Source organism: Pelmatolapia mariae, linkage group LG12 (assembly GCF_036321145.2).
Source record: "Pelmatolapia mariae isolate MD_Pm_ZW linkage group LG12, Pm_UMD_F_2, whole genome shotgun sequence".
NCBI lineage: Eukaryota > Metazoa > Chordata > Actinopteri > Cichliformes > Cichlidae > Pelmatolapia > Pelmatolapia mariae.
The window spans coordinates 14,731,480-14,747,374 of NC_086237.1; the positions used below are offsets into that span (position 1 = coordinate 14,731,480).

A 15,895-nucleotide genomic window follows, 5' to 3' on the forward strand; every position below is an offset into this window, starting at 1 on the left:
CACTACCAAAAGCAGGGACAGGTTCAGTTAGTATCTCTCCAAAAAGCCATTAGATAAGTAAGTCTATTAAGGTTTGCTTTTGAGCCAATTCTCCCCCGGCAGCATTTCTCAAAAGGTAAAGGCCTCACAAGAAAAGCCTCGAGCCTCCCATCTCCTTGTCTAGACAGCCAGAAATGATCTGCAGCTCTTAAAACTGTGCTCCAGCTAATAAGTCCTTTTATGTTATCCATAAATCAGAAAGTTAATTCTCAAGTTCAAAGCAAAAAGTGCAAAAAAGGATAAAATTACAGCAGCTTGGGTTCATCTTTTTATTTGGGTAGGGAAAAAAACCCTGCTGCAACATTAAACAGAAAAAGAAAATTAAAACAACCTTAGAAGTATAGACTTCTTTCACCAGGTTGTAAAAGAAGAAGAAGATTCATCTGCTATTACGCTTTAAAAGTAAACAGGTATTGGTTCAGTCTGTCCGAACTGAAAACGAGGGCAGCACTTATCTCCAAATCACCGGCTGCAGTTAGGTTTGACATGGCAAGATTGGTAAACTGAGGGATGTAATGACTGTGATGTATTTACGCTGCAAAGCCAGTGCATTTTGTTAATAACAACCTCCACCCCCCAACCCCGCCTGCCCCAGGCAAGCAGAGAGAACAAAAGTAAGCGGTTCATCGTTTTAAAGAAAATGCTACATGCTATTTATTGCCTAATTTCATCAAGTGGAAGTTGTGGTGGCTAGAATGGCAGTTCTCTGAGGAAAACTTTAGGTAATAACAGGAGGTAGAAGTGTTGCTTGTAAGTAACTGTAAGACAGCTATTATAATTATGACTCAATTATCACACAAGCCGCTTATTGTTACTCAGAAATGTTTATTGTTACTTCACTGGAACTGTCTCGACTTCCCTGCACTAAAGGGTGTTCAGCTTAAATTTGTATGTATGTGAACAAGCATAACTGTGACACAGCTATTTTCACAGTCATTGTGGGCCAACAAACTGCTTACACAAGAGTGATTTGGACACCTGATGCACCCAGGGCACGTAAAACGATAGCGCACCTCTCAGTTTATCGGGAGACATCACCGGTTCTAATGAAACTAACTTTCACATTGTGCTTTTAAGAATTTTTAGATGGTCTATTACATTTTCTTGAAGAGTGTAAGCCCTTCTCAGACACACATTATTATTCAAAGCGATATTTTTAGGCCTCTTCAAACATTTCTGAAGGGGCCCTTTTAATGAGTACCGCCAGCGAGTAAGTGTTGTTATCAAATAATACTGTGAGCCTCGCAATGGACAGTTAAAAAGGATAAGGTTCGATTCAGCACAGCCAGAAAATTCATGTTCTTATTCCAGACAACTAGTGGGAGAGGTCTGCCTTGACAAGGGTGGAGGCGCACTGATGCAGCGGTTTTGTTCTCCCCGTAGTGGTTCCTCTGTATGTATGCACGGCTAACAGGAGGTACATCAGAATTTCATTGTGCAACATTGTGCAGAGGCAATAAAGGCATGCTATTCTACATCTAAAGGAGCCTTGTGTAGACTGGCAACCAATCTACCTCCAAGCAGAGATGAGCTACAGCTTCAGAAGTCGAAGAAACTTCTTTCATGCTGCACACTAGAATAGTGGATTTACCAGCCAGTGCTGATAAGACTTTGTTGGATTTCATGGAAAATTCCATTATCAACATACCTGCCTATATTCTTTAACTATACATAGAGTAGGGGTGGGGAAACAACAGATACCCTCACAATACTTCACTCAAGATACAATATTATTGAGATTTTTACCTTTTTATTAACATTTTAACAGAGTATTGCAATGACATATGCAAATTAAGCCCTCACGGTTAAACTTGGTTTCATCCAATAAGATAAAGTTATCTCACCCCAGTCTTTATATTGTTGTAAAATGAGTCAAACGTGCCAACACTGTCACTAAAACCTGCCATAAATGTTGCCATAAGCTAGACTTCATAGACGTAAGGAGGCTGCTGTCCTATTTTCATTTGTGTGACTGAGCCATTAGCGTGCTCTGAATTAGGCGGTTGCTCTATAAGTGTGTCCAGTGATAGATAATTTTTCACTTGAGTCAATTTAGTGTACGTCAGCTCCAATAACATTCTCTCAGGGTGGTGGTGCATTAGATGAGCCCTCTTGTTTGTAGTATTCCATGAGTATTTCCATTTACTTTATAAAACATAGATCTTTCGTGTCCCTGTATCGATAAAATATCTCCATGCAAACTATCACAGTACTACGCTGTACTGAACACACAGCATTTATACTGAAACAGGAAGAAAAAAATTATAATAGAGTCATTGTAACAACACTTCAAAAAACTGGTCACAGTTTACAATAAAAGGCAGGCACCAGCTGCGATGTGTCATTAGCATAAAAACAATGAAGTCAACGCTGTTCTACTGGATAAGCTGTTTGAATTTTATTCATAAAATACCCCAAGCATCTTCTCCTGCATTATATTTCCTTGTCGGCGCACATAATACACAGCATACACACCAACAGTGGCATATCTGCAGCAGGCCAATATTAGCCGGGAATTTAAATGTATCGGTCGTTCTGTATTCGGCACCTCCAGGTTTTTTTCTTCTTCCTCAGACGTGAAGTCCCGACTGATGCTGACTCAACTGACATCACCTGGGGTAATTTACCGGATTTTCCAGAGCTCCCTCTGGAGCCACACATGTGTCATCACTCCCCAAGACCTGGTGATTTCAATGCCTTTGAGCCTCCAGGGCAGCGTTTCTCTTCTGGATATAAAAAATAAGAAGCTATCCTATTATGACAGTGTCACAAATTCACCATTACAGCTCGTGAGATCTTAAGCTCCTTATTATTCACATTTCCCCATTAACTAGTGTGATATAACTGATATGATCAGAACCCTTACAATCTCTTCTTTCATCCAAAAAAGTGTAGTTGCCCGTATTTGAGCACAGTCTTGGTTAACTAATCGGATTAAAAATGTAAGCCCTTGTACGGGGGTCCGATGGCATTTTAAGGATTACGTACAACGCTAGTGACTCCTGCCTTGTTTCTGGGGCAAGAAAAATAATGTCAGGAGAATGGCACCATCTATACAATCAATCAGAGATACGGTTTTGAAAACCACACTGGGATCTAAAAGGATTAACATTTAAAAATATATATATATTCCTCGACATCAGCTGCTAAAACAAGGTCACATGCAAACCAAAAGGCAGAGAGTTTGTGCGCAGAGAAACACATGCGGCCTTAAAATTGTGGCTTAGAAATATTTTTAGTCACAACAGCAAACCGAGCACAGAACATTTTATTTAAAGCCAAAATAAAGTCATGGGCGGGGGATCCAGGTTAGAGAACACAGCCAAGGTATTTCAGTCCTAAGCTGTGATTCATCCAGAGAAGAAGAAAAAAAAGACACCAGATATATTCACTCTCATGTGTGTAGTACACCAGGAAGCAATATTGGTAAGTGTCTGTAGCTTAAAGCAAAAGATCCAGCAGTGACTCAGGGAAGAAACCGATGACCAGACAACCTGTGTAGGCTATAAAATCTTTACAGTAAACATCAAAGGGATTCCTAACAGAGACAACAGTTGTGCTGATTTGCCTTGAGGGCGTGGATAACTGGTACCTGATAGCATGAGCATACGTGTATGCATTGATACATGCAAAGTAAACTGCAAGCTCACAAACTCCCCCACACAGGTGGAAGGGCCACACCTTAGTTTAACAAACTTAAGTGTAAAATACAGTTGTGAGGACCACAAACATATGCTACATGGTCATGGTCCACTGCATTGACACATTTAAGTCTTATGTAAATGTAGCCAAATGCCACTTGTCCACAAAGTTCCTCTCGTGCCTATGCAAATAACATTCCTCCACTATCTCACATGAGGCATGCAGTCACAGCAGCGGATCCCATGTGGGGGCCCAACAGGAGTCCTTGAAGGAAAGGACCTTTCAGCAAAATGACGATTCATTCAAGTTCACCTTAACTACAGCACAGCTTCAGCTCGGCGGGATTATAAACTCAAGAATGGCTGATACGTTCACTGAACTCCCGGCTCTTCCCCCATTTCTCCTCGCACATTGTAGTGACTGAAATGTAAATAATTTCTCACTTAAAAACAAACTGCACAGAGGGACAAACGGGAGAACAAGCCCCCACAGGGAAGCTTGTGAAACCCAGTTGGGCAACAGTGTGGTAACAATCACTCCAGGTCACAAACAACAACAGCAACAAAGTCGCCAGTAACTTGAGTTTCCCAACTTCCCGACTCCTGCTCCTCTTGAAGTTGGTGAAGTTTCAGGGAGTTGACGCGGAGAGTTGTTCACTAGCAAAAGAAAATAATAAAGAGGGGGGTGGGCACGTAGTTAAATACAAACACTTACCCACTCCGTACTTCTCTTTTTTAGTAGGAATCCAGCGGGTCATAGCTGAGGGGGAAGACGTGAAGTTGGGTGGATAAATAAATAACTATATACACTTGCTAACCGAGGGCGGGCGGTGCACTCCTGCTCGTCCCGAGGTCTACAGTTCCGCCATCATAACTTGTTCACGGGGAGGGGAGAGGAGGGCACAACACGGCCGAGAGAGGAGAGAGCGGGATAGGCGTGAACCATTCACTTGACGAGCTAACCCCCAACCCCCAGCGCAACACAACGCAGCGCAGCGCAGTCCCACAATACACCGCAGGGACTTATTTCATCAAGGGGTAGTTGTCCCAGGCAACCTTAGTCCCAGCAGCTATTTTGCTCTCGCCATCAGTCAATCGATAACTTTAACAGTTCCTCATAAATCCTCAAATGAGCTTCAAATTGAATTCGGGGAAATTAGAGAAGACTGAACTATCTCTCGCTTTGCTCCAGTGACTCCCGATAGTGTCGGTTTCAGGAGGCCACCGCCTCACAAGTTGACAATCTTACAGAGGAATAATTAATTGAAGACAGAGTTATAAATCACTGATGAGCAATAAATAAATGATAGCCAGGTTATTGTTTTTTTAATTCAAAATGAGATTGAACTGCAGAGTCCCTGCTGCAGCTGGTGGTGCTCAGCACTGTGTGATACTGCAAATGTTGGTACCAGTATCGGTGTGTATAAGAGTGATACTTATACCTTAAAGGCAGCTTACATAAGGGAGATCACTGTGTCATGACTTATCATCCAATTGCAAGTTCTTCACACATTTGAACAATTTTAATGATTACACTTTGATTTTTTACTTTCCACAACAATTAGCACAACAAAACACACCTTTCAAATGTGCATTTATTTTTGAAACTGGGTTTTTTTTTTTGGAGATGTGGAATATAGATGAGCCTGTCTCTAAAGCACTTAGGGCCAAGTTCTGTTGTTTAAATGTGTTATAGGCTATAGACATTTTAATAGTATATTTGGCATATTTTTTCATTTTCAAAAAAAAAAAATATTTATCACAATCCTGTGGGCTGCATACTGACTTTGGGACAGAAACAAAATATCGATCCTGTCACGCTAGTATCAATACCAATATCAGCGTTGGTATTGATACTACTCGTATTTGGATTGTTCGGCCCCTCTCTAGTTATGCTCTCATAGTCAAGACTATATCTGATTTAACTGTTGCCCATTCCATGCAAGCCACAAAATTAGGAGAAGCCTATGGAGGCAATGCCAGAAAACACAACTGCTGATTTGTCCATCAGTGAGATGAGACTTCACCCTTTCCCCTCCCTTTGCCTTCCCATCCCCTACCCACTGAAGTAATTTACAGCTGTTGGCTCTGAGATCTGGTAGCCCATTCAGCCTTTTGTTTGCCCGTCATATGTGTTTATTTTTCTGCTGCCACTGGTCAACCAAATGGTGCTGTCAGTAATGTTCAGCCGCGGTGCTTTTGTTCTACCAGGACAATTTCCATTATTCTGTCCCCCATCTATTGTGATGTGTCTCTTTTTTAAACACAGCTTGTAATGAATTATTACTAATGCAGAGCAGTCTGATTAGAAGCTGTTATTTAAAAAAGGTGGTGGTGGTGGTGCGGGGGGCTATTAAACATATGGGAACTACAAAATAGCACTTTATAAGCCTATAGACAAAACTGTAATTAATTAAAGCCGGAAAGCATTTCTGCTCTTAGTTGATAGGATTTTGAGTGACTGTGCATGTTTTCTTTCTTCTGTAAGTTTAACCAGTTTTACAGAGCTAAACGGTTTAAGTACACTGACTGAGGCCATCCAGAATACTGGGGACCACGGATGTATTTTGTAACTGAATTTCCAAGGTTATGACTTGAGCCGTTACACATGATTATTGTGACCTATTTCTGGCTGAGCCGTAGGTGCTCGCTGAGTGTTTGAGTTCATTGTAGGAGGGTGTTCGCATCTGCTCGTGCCCTTTTTGCCTCTGATTCTTCTTCTGCTTTGGGCAAAATCTCTCATATGAAATGTAAAGAGTTGCTTTTGGGAAGTTATAAAGAAAACAATCAAGCTTGCAAAAAGGAATGCAACAGTGCCATCACCTGACTGCTGTCTGTTATTGCAGTACTATAGATAAGCCTCATTCTTGAGTCACATTTATGGTCTGCCATGGTATTTTTTTAACATCTACTTCTGCTTCTCCTCCATAAGGAGAAATCATGAAATTTAGATGGGTTTCTGTGTGCACTGGTGTGTTAGTGTGTGTGTTTGAAAGAGAGAGAGCGCGAGAGACCGAGTGACAAGCTGACTGAACCCCAGAGTTCACCTGAAGTTTAATGCTCCATAAGCAATAGAAGGAGACAGGCTGCATCCTTACTAGAAACTCCTTTTGCCCTCATTGTCTCATTTAGATCAGGTCAGGCAGACGCCTGCGCAACTCTTTGACTAAGTGCAGCATTTTGATAATAAAGCCCCCTTTTTCTGGAAATAAAACAGTTTATAATCCAGCCGTGTGCACATGTGCAAAGTAAATGGAAACAGGTTGCACAAGAGGCTCAGAGCCACAACAGCTGGGACATAAACACTGTTTGTTCTCAGCTTCCTACATGAAAGCAAAGAAGTGGTCCTGGTGATGAGGATGTGCTGCTGATATGGTAGATAAAAAAAAAATCAGAGCTAGCAGTAATGTTTTTGTCTTTATTGCGGGATACACTATCTGTTTACATTGCCTCGGGCTTTCTCAGTGTGTCGTCGGACAGATGAATGAGCATCTAGTATGACAGACAGCTGAAATAATAATAAATAAGCTCTCAATCCAGCGTCCACCTTGCTACTTTCTGCTGCATTTGATGAGTTTTTTTCTGCAGGGACAAGCTTGAACGCATATGCCCGTGTGTGTGTGTTTTGTTTTGTTTTTTGCGGCATGCACAAAGATGAAGCACAATGGGCATCCATATGTATGAAGTGTTATAAAGCTTGACCTGAGTTGACTTTTCCTCAGCGTCGGGAATTACTAAACTCAGTGAATTCTGATTTTCTAGTATAATGTGAGGAAAGCACGGAGGCCTCAGAGACTTCTAAGTGGAAGGGATCTGAGCACAGAGTCGCACTGCCCCCTCTGAGGGAGGGCGGTTCAATTCCTGAAACACAAGTCGACAAAAAAGGCCTAATGGATTTATAGGTCCGCAGCCAGAACCACAAGACGCCAAAGGCAAATTGGGGTTGGGCATCCACCTGGCTGTCAGGCTGCAGATACAGGTAATTGCTCAGTCCAGCAGCTCTTTGAGGATAGGTCAATGCCCTGCCAGTGCATGACAACTCTACATCGTGGGGCACAGGCTCCTGTTGACTTTTTTGTTGTTCTCATGTCCAAAAATTCTCTGTTGTTTCTTTTTCTGAGTCATTCATAGTTTTGAAAAAAAAAAAAAAAAGCTTCTGTTTCTCATGTTTGCTGCATGCTGTTGAAGCCTGCTGACGTGTCACCACATTTCCTGTGCAAAGATCCTAATTAGATAAACAGTGTTATTTCCACAGTACGGTAAATGTAGCCCTCACATGACTTAAGGAAATATACAGTGTCAATATATGTGATCACACCCTCCACTTTCTCAAGTATAGTCTAAGCAAGCTTTAGCACATTTGTATCCACATGCCTAACATCTCATTTTCAGGTCGTGATGCAAGAGAAGGGATGCACCCTGAGGCTCTCCCATTTGTCTCCATCTGACTCACTGAAGCATTCTTTGTAGCACTGAAAGTGGGTGCATGAGGCCATCTGAAAATTGAAGCTAAGCTGTATGTACACACGAGAATCTATTTATAGAATTGGAGTTTGCAACCTCTTTAAATGAAATGGTCTCTGCCTGCTGCCTGCCAGGCCAGCGTGAGGGCTCTTTTGACACAGGCTTTTTAATTAGACGATTCTCTCAGATCAGCAGAGGGAGCTGCAACTCTTATCCAGATTTCCGTGTTTAACATCCATCAAAAAAAAAAGAAAAAGACAGACTGCAGTGCCACCACAATCACTGTCTGGACTGGAGCCTGGGAGCACATGCCCGCCCACCCACAATTTAAAACCCATAATCTGGACGACAAGTGCTGCTTTCAAGGTGAAAACACCATCTTTCCAAAGACATGGAAAGCATTCATTCCTGCAGTGTTTTTTAAAAAAAGAGTTCATGCTCATGTTTTCTTATGCATGTACACCAGAGTGTATCAAAGTGCAACTTTTTGTTTTAAAAAAACAACTTAATTAATATTCCATAAAAGACCACAAAAGATTAGTAATGCTGGGATTCTGCTTTGTAGATTAGTGCTGTGCCAGACTGCAAATTTTGGTCGTATCAGTCACCCTAGTATCGAGCCGATACCAATATCGGCATTGATATTGAAACTATCGATACTTTCATGATATTTGTATCAATCTACAAACCACTATTACTCCTGAGATTTTTACCCTTTGGAAATTATAATGATAGTGATCATAACAGAAGGTCTATATTCAATTTTTAATGTTGACTATGTCAAATGAGCCAGGGTGTTTACACGGGAGTGGATGTATATCTATTGGCTAGTAATTTCTTTCTAAATCTGACACAAAGTTGAATCAGTTAATTTCATCTACATCATAAAACAAGAGTTTACACTTACTGTACAATCCTGACACTTTTTTTTACCTAGCTTGTTTTACAGGAAGCTTGGTTTTTGTCAATATCTCCTGCTGCACCTCCAGCTCTTTGTTTTCTCTCTCTCTCTCTCTCTCTTTTTTTCATCAAAGGGATGTAACTCTTGGAGGTCTCCGGTGGGCCCCAGTGATAGGCCTCCCTGCCTCTAACATAGTGTTATGCCCAGAAGAGGAAGAGAGTCATAAGATTTATACACCAGTCCGTTCACAGCCCAAATGTGACAGATGAAACATGAGCTGAAAGTCAGTATCTGAGAGATGAAATGTGATAAAAATAATACAGCCTTGCTTTGATATGCTGCATTTACAGGGGATCTGTGCCCCACTGTGCCCTGAGCTGCTTCACACAAGCTGTAGGCACACACATGCACAAAACCTTGCGAGGCTCCCTAGCTGTATGGAAAGCAAGTGGGAGAATAGCTATACATCCTACTGGTGGTTTACTATTTCTGTTCCGAGGAGCCTTATACCCTTTTCGGCATTCTATCTGCAGCGTGGTTTGTGTGTTATAATCCACCCAGTGGTATGTAATTAGTGGTCTTTTAATCCGGTAAAAAAACATTTGCTGTATTGCTCTGTCTGAGTGGTGAAAGGTGTGTGTAACACAAAGCCAAATTCACTCTAAAGTGGAATTTCTAATAATTAAATGGAGTGCTCCTCTGGACCGACTCTACTGTGGCAACCAAGAGCAACATAACGAGGAGGATGGGGGTGTGTGTAGCTCCGAGTGAGGTAAAGTGAGGACATGGGGGATGGCGAGAGAGTGGCAAAAGATACTGCACAGTGTTTAGGGCATTGCCTTTATACATGCGACACTGAGTAGGAAATCTGCTGAATGAATTAAAAGGGCCATTATGTGCTTAAAATTATATGATGCAGCACTTCTAACCACTTGTGTGTCCCATTTAGACACGAAGAAGAAGGAAGAAAGAGAGGGTGTATGCATCTGTGTGTATGCTCATCTCTGTGTGTGTGTGTGTGTGTTTGGGGTTTACTTAAGTGATAAGAGCTGCATCTCTGCAAATGCCTAAAGGAAGCCCTGAAATCCTCCACCTATTTGCTGGATAAAGACAGTCTGTCCTCTGTCAAGGTTTTAGTGCAGCAAGCTATTCCAATGCCCCCACCCCCCGAGTCCACCCTCAATCTGTCTGTCTTTCTCCCTAATGAAATAATGAAATTGCTCTCTCTTTTTCCTCCGCTCCTCGCTGTTCTGCATGAGCTGACACTTTGCCAGATTCTTTGGTGCAGCAGACTAGCTGAGTCATAAAGGTTTCAGGGCGCCCTGATTTATGGACAGTGATGTGGATGAGGGTGAGGCAGCAGGAAAAAACACCGGTGTCAGCTCACTGATCACACAGAGATGGGACAGCAGACGACCTGCTGACTTAAAAAGCCTAAAACGCCAGCTTAACACAATTCGTTAACACTAGCCTTTGGTTTCACAAGTTACTGGAAATCTAAGGAGACTTTATTGGCTTTGTCATGTTGAAAAGCTGAAAGATTAATGCTTGCCCGATACACTGAAAATTTATTGTGTCGTGTGTTGTTTTTCATGCATTTTAATTGTGGACTGGTGTGTTTTTTGCTTTTTTTTGCTGAATAAGACCTAAGATGATCCAGACTTGCTGACCGTGCTGGTTTGCTGCAGCCCTCCTCCTCTCAGTCAGTTGTGAGCTGATTTATCGTGGTGAACAGAAGCAAGGCCCTCTGGCTGCCATTTCTGTACTTTTCCATTAACCTCCATTAACATTCTAGTGCAACAGTAGCATTTTGCTTTAAGACTGAATGAAAGAAAAAGAAGCTCAGGGGCTAATTAGGAAGGAAAAATTTCCATCCTGACATGTGCAAGTGAGTCGCAGGACTTGGACGCTGAATATGATTTTCTTTTTATGCATTTTATTTATGCTAAATGTGACTCGATTTAACACACCATTGCAAATGCTTGTTTTTGTATGGAAAAATGAAAATGCAGGAGATAGCTTCTGGTTAAGAAGGCTTCAAGGCTTTATTGGAGTTCAATGCAGCACATGATGGACTTGAAGGCTATTGCACATACAAGGCAGTTACATAAGCATATTTTGGTTACGGTAAAGCACCAGCAAACATTTCTCCACCAAGCAGAATTCCTAATCCTGACACATCCTCTCTTTGTAAATGTTTTTTTTTTATCTTTTGCAGAGTGTACCTGTGCATACATGCTTTCAGGTACAAGCTTTCACTCGTGTCGACCACACAGAGGTGAAGGTCACCAGCACTTTTTTAAGATATTTTTATTTGGTTTGAATGAGACATCAGAGCAAATAGGAGCACCAGAGGATTTGGAACATCCTTTAAGCTACAGGCTAGCACTTTGTTTTTAAAATGAGTAAAGTTAGACTTTTTTATCTGTTGTTTTCCTATTTTTCTCCTCAGCCTCTGCCTCCTCTTCTTTTACAGTTTCTTCCTCCTTCTCACCCTCTTCATCGCCCTCTGTTTCTTTCTGTTCGGCATCTTCCTCGTCTTGAGGCTGGCCGTCCTCTCCTCCTTCCCCCTCGTCTTCTTTTTCTCCATCCTCTGCCTCAGCCTCTTCGCGATGAAAATGAGGTGAAGAAAGATAAAAGGTCACATTAGTTTCCCACTACATACACACAGGGACACGCACAGGGGCATACATGGAAATTTACCACACTAACCTTCTGCATCTGCCTCTTCCTCCTTCTCTCCCTCTTCTTCTTCTCCTTCCTTCTCTGCTGTCTCCTCCTCCTCTTCTTCCCCCCCTTCCTCCTGCTCTGCCTCTTCTTCCTCCTTTTCTTCTTCTTCAGCTTTCTCTTCCTCTTCCACCTGCTCTTCTTCCTCCTCTTCGGGAGGGCTAGCCTCTGCCTGCTGTGCTTGGCTTGCAGATATTGTCTCCTCTGTGGGCAGCGATGTAGTATACAGGCGGGAGCTCAGCAGGTATGGAGCTGCAGAGCTCAGCTGAGAATGCATGGAGATCTGCGTTCTTCCATAGGACGGAGCAGAAAACATGGCTTGGGAGTACCCAGTGACAGAAATCGGTCCTGCCACATTCAAACGATTCTCTTCTCCCTCAAGAAGCTTCCTGATAGGATAAAGCACACATTACAAGAAGATGAGATGCCTAATTACCCATTTTATTGTGTATTCCACAATTACCATCCAGTATATAAGACAGTGGGACACTATGTATAAGACACTTACCTGTATGCAGCAATTTCGATATCCAGTGCCATCTTCACATTCAGAAGGTCCTGGTAATCTTTCAAGTAGCGAGCCATGTCATTTTTGTTTGCCCTCAGCTCTTCTTCCAGTTCACATATTGTATCCTGTACAAAGAGAAATGTTATATGTACATAAGTTAAATATCTGCTCTGTGACTCCTCTGAGTAACAGAAAATAACAAAGACTTCTTCTTTTTTTTTATCACAGGAAAGAGACAGAGGTCACTGCACTTCCTTTGTTTCTGTGCCTCACCTGCAGTGCAGCAATCTCACCACTCTGTTTCTCCTCCACTTCCTGTAGTTGGTTTTCTAGAGCTTGGTTCATCTCGCGGCTGGCATCAATCTCCAGCATTTTGGCTTTAAGCAACCGGCGGTACTCTCCAGCTTCATCTTTGGCACTGCGTGCAGTCTCCGTGGTGCGAGTGGTGCCCACTGTCATGACATTCATCTTGTTGCAGAACCATTCTTCGGCTGACTGCAGATTGCGCTGTGCCAGCTTCTCGTACTGCACTCGGATGTCACGGAGGGCAGCAGACAGGTCCGGTTTGGCAACCTCCATCTCCACTGACACCTCTGCGCTGTACTGGATTTGGGCCTGCAGCTCCGCAATCTCACTCTCACAGAGACGCTTCAGGAAGGCCAGCTCCTCCAGCAGGGTCTCGACTCGTTTCTCAAGCTCGGCCTGGCCCAGTGTGACTTCATCTGCTCCCTTCCTGGCATCCATGAGCCTGCCCTCGGCCTCCTCTCTGCCAAGCACTTCCTCCTCATACCGTTTCTGCAGGTTCCTCAGCACATCCTCCATCTGATCCCTGTGGTCCTGGGCTGCTTGCTTCTCATGGCGGGCCTCTTCCACAGCTACACGGAGCTGGCGGATCTCATGCTCATACAGGGCCCGAATGTTGGATGGCTCTGTCTGCCTTTGCCTAAGCAGCAGGAGTTCAGTCTCCAGCAACTTGTTCTGCTGCTCAAGTTCATGGACCCTCTCAATGAAGCTTGCAAAGCGGTCATTCAGGTCTTGCAGCTGAGCCTTCTCCTGGGTCCTTACTGCTTTGAACTCAGAGCTGACTTGGGCTGCTTGGTCAAGGCGTAGCTCAGGAGCAGGTGCAAGCACAGGAGCAGAAAGAATGGTGGAGTAGCCGGAAGTAGCTCGGGCGTATGCAGGATAACTTCTGCGTGAAGATGCATAGGAAGTTACTGGGGCAGAGTGGGTGGAGTAGGCAGACCTAGCTGCTCCCCCTCCACCAGCCCCATATCCTCCGCTGCGCACAACTCCCCTCTTCTTGTAAGCAGAAGAAAAGTAAGGGTCAAAGCCTGCGGAAGCCATGACTAGTGAGACGGGCTGCTCTGTGTCTGTGAATGTTGCCGGGCCGACTGCACAGTGAATCTGCATCACTCTGACTTTTATAGGGCCAGTAATGACTATGACGTAAGCTTTTTTTTTTTTCTTTTCTTTTTTTTTGTTGCAGGCATGCTGACAGAAAGAATTGATAATAGTGCCAGCCAGCCGGTCTCAGCCAAGGAAGAGATGGGGTGGGTGAGGATGAGTGTAGGGATGGAGGAGGCGGGGGAGAAGCAACGACAGAGCAACAAGGGACTGCAACAGACAGGGTCAGTGAGGACAAAGATGATATACTGTTACACCTAGAAGCTGCAGTTTTCTTGCAGTTCGTCATCAGAAGCCCTGACAAAGACCTCATCTTTCTATCACATATCTGTGCAAACTACAGAAGAAAGGGAAAACCATCTTTTAGCCACTGCTTTGCATAATTTTATACAATTTGTCAGCAGTGTCTGAAAAGGTTTCAGTGAAATTTCTATTATGATCCAACTATCACAGCAAACCATTGCTAAGGTAATCAGCTCAGCATCTTGGGGTGCTGAAAAACGAGTGAAAAAAACCCCCAAACTGGATCTTATCATGATTATAGATAAAAGTTTGCCCTCTAGTGGTTGACTGTTTCCCACGCATGTCACAATGTTGATCAATTTTCCAGAACTTAATTTAGACCCTGATCCACGCCGTGGAAAAAAAACACGAGTCACTCGAATGGTTCTTAGTACGTGAGGAAAGTTTCCATGATGGAAACGGAGCTATAAATATTTAAGACAGGGCGCACTAATTTATAACAAATGTTCACGTTTACACCTTGTTATCTCCTGATTTAGCCAATATGAACTGTATATTTGGTGAATAAATAAATATATGATAAATTTATTCAATAATGTGCAAGATAATACTCATGGGCTGTATGTGGTTGGTGTTACATTCAAAATGAAGCTATATTTTTCATAAAACAACCTGTCTCAGTTTCAACATTTTAGATTTTATGCATACCTGCTGCTTATGCTGCAGCACCCACGCTTTCCAGGAAACGGTTGCATTTTTATCTTGTAAATATGGGGAATTGGATTCTCAAGAACATATGCACGTCCATCCATGGGCAGTCAGCTTTATAGTGCACAGGCCGAACTACAGAACCGGTCTAAAGACGTACTTGGAAAAAAAAATATGAGATGGCTATGTATTTTACTACAAACTTTGCGTGTATTTCTGTTGGTTTTGCAGTTTACATACAGTTTTGGAGTGTCGCAAATCAAGAAAAAAATTTAATTAATAAATGTTGCCATTATTAATGCATAATTGATAAGTCAGTAATGTTTCAGGAGAAACACAACATTTTGTTTGGACATTTTTTTTGTAGTGTCTGATTGTACACAGTTGTTTGACGATTTAATAGCTTGGACTTTGATGAGAACAAGTAAACATACAAGCAAACATGTATAAGGCTACTGATTTTTCTGCTCAAAGTATTTGTTTCAATAGGCTGTTCCCAAATCCCTCGGTGTTATCTTTACCAAATCTGTGCACTTGCTTACCTATCTAACTGTGGACCATGACACTAGTACACACTAATGGACCTCTGCGCAAACTTGACATACTACTGTTAGCCTAGCTTCTGATGAAGTTATTTTAACTTTGGTCATGAGGGGATAACCATATCTCTGCATATTAAAAGTTCATATTCGTTTTTAGGAAGCTGGCATAGGTATTGTAACGAGCCACTCATGCACATCGTGCTGTTTAAATGGCCTGCTGCCCCATTGAGGCTTTGAGACCGCAGAGGGGCTTGCTGAGAAAACCGGTCTATTCAATTAGTATGAAATTACCAGCAGCAGGATAATTTCTTCCCATTTTAATTAACCACTAAAATATACGCACGACACTATTATAAAGATATAATGTTATTTCGCGGAGCATCCTCATTTGGAAAATAAAGATATAACCAATAACAAGTGTACATCCCTCTGACCGACCTAATTTTCCCCCAACCTTTAATTTGCAATTTTATATATAGAGGTTCCTGATTGGTCACCGATGTAGTTTAAAATAACACTATGCAAGAGTACGCATTTGGCAGGCTGGGTTTCTGTTGCACGGATTAGGATAATATACAATATTCATTTTAATTCCAACAATTGGGCTACCTTAGTGTATTCCTTGGGTAGCGTGTAGCTTTGTAATAAATGCTCTTTTAGTCGGCGTGCTCTTCTCCTTGTATTGGCCTCAGAATATCCGACACTTCAAATGCCGTGT

At 42.5% G+C, this 15,895-nt stretch overlaps 2 protein-coding genes across 3 annotated transcripts in view; both read right to left on the minus strand.

The window, feature by feature from the left end:
• Nucleotides 1-4,522, minus strand: part of dock5 (dedicator of cytokinesis 5) — a 37,348-nt gene extending 32,826 nt beyond the window's left edge. For both annotated transcript variants that reach the window (XM_063489425.1, XM_063489424.1), the window contains exon 1: nucleotides 4,396-4,522. In XM_063489425.1, the coding sequence (XP_063345495.1) occupies nucleotides 4,396-4,438 (43 nt within the window). In that variant the 5' untranslated portion in view covers nucleotides 4,439-4,522. The remainder of the gene's footprint in view (nucleotides 1-4,395) is intronic.
• Nucleotides 4,523-11,073: 6,551 nt separating this feature from the next.
• Nucleotides 11,074-13,715, minus strand: neflb (neurofilament light chain b). Its single transcript, XM_063489542.1, has 4 exons — nucleotides 12,554-13,715; nucleotides 12,281-12,405; nucleotides 11,758-12,161; nucleotides 11,074-11,650 (listed from the first exon to the last, which is right to left on the minus strand). The coding sequence occupies exons 1-4, from the start codon at nucleotides 13,688-13,690 to the stop codon at nucleotides 11,457-11,459; spliced, it is 1,860 nt and encodes a 619-aa protein (XP_063345612.1). The 5' UTR covers nucleotides 13,691-13,715; the 3' UTR covers nucleotides 11,074-11,456.
• Between the last annotated feature and the right edge of the window lie 2,180 nt (nucleotides 13,716-15,895).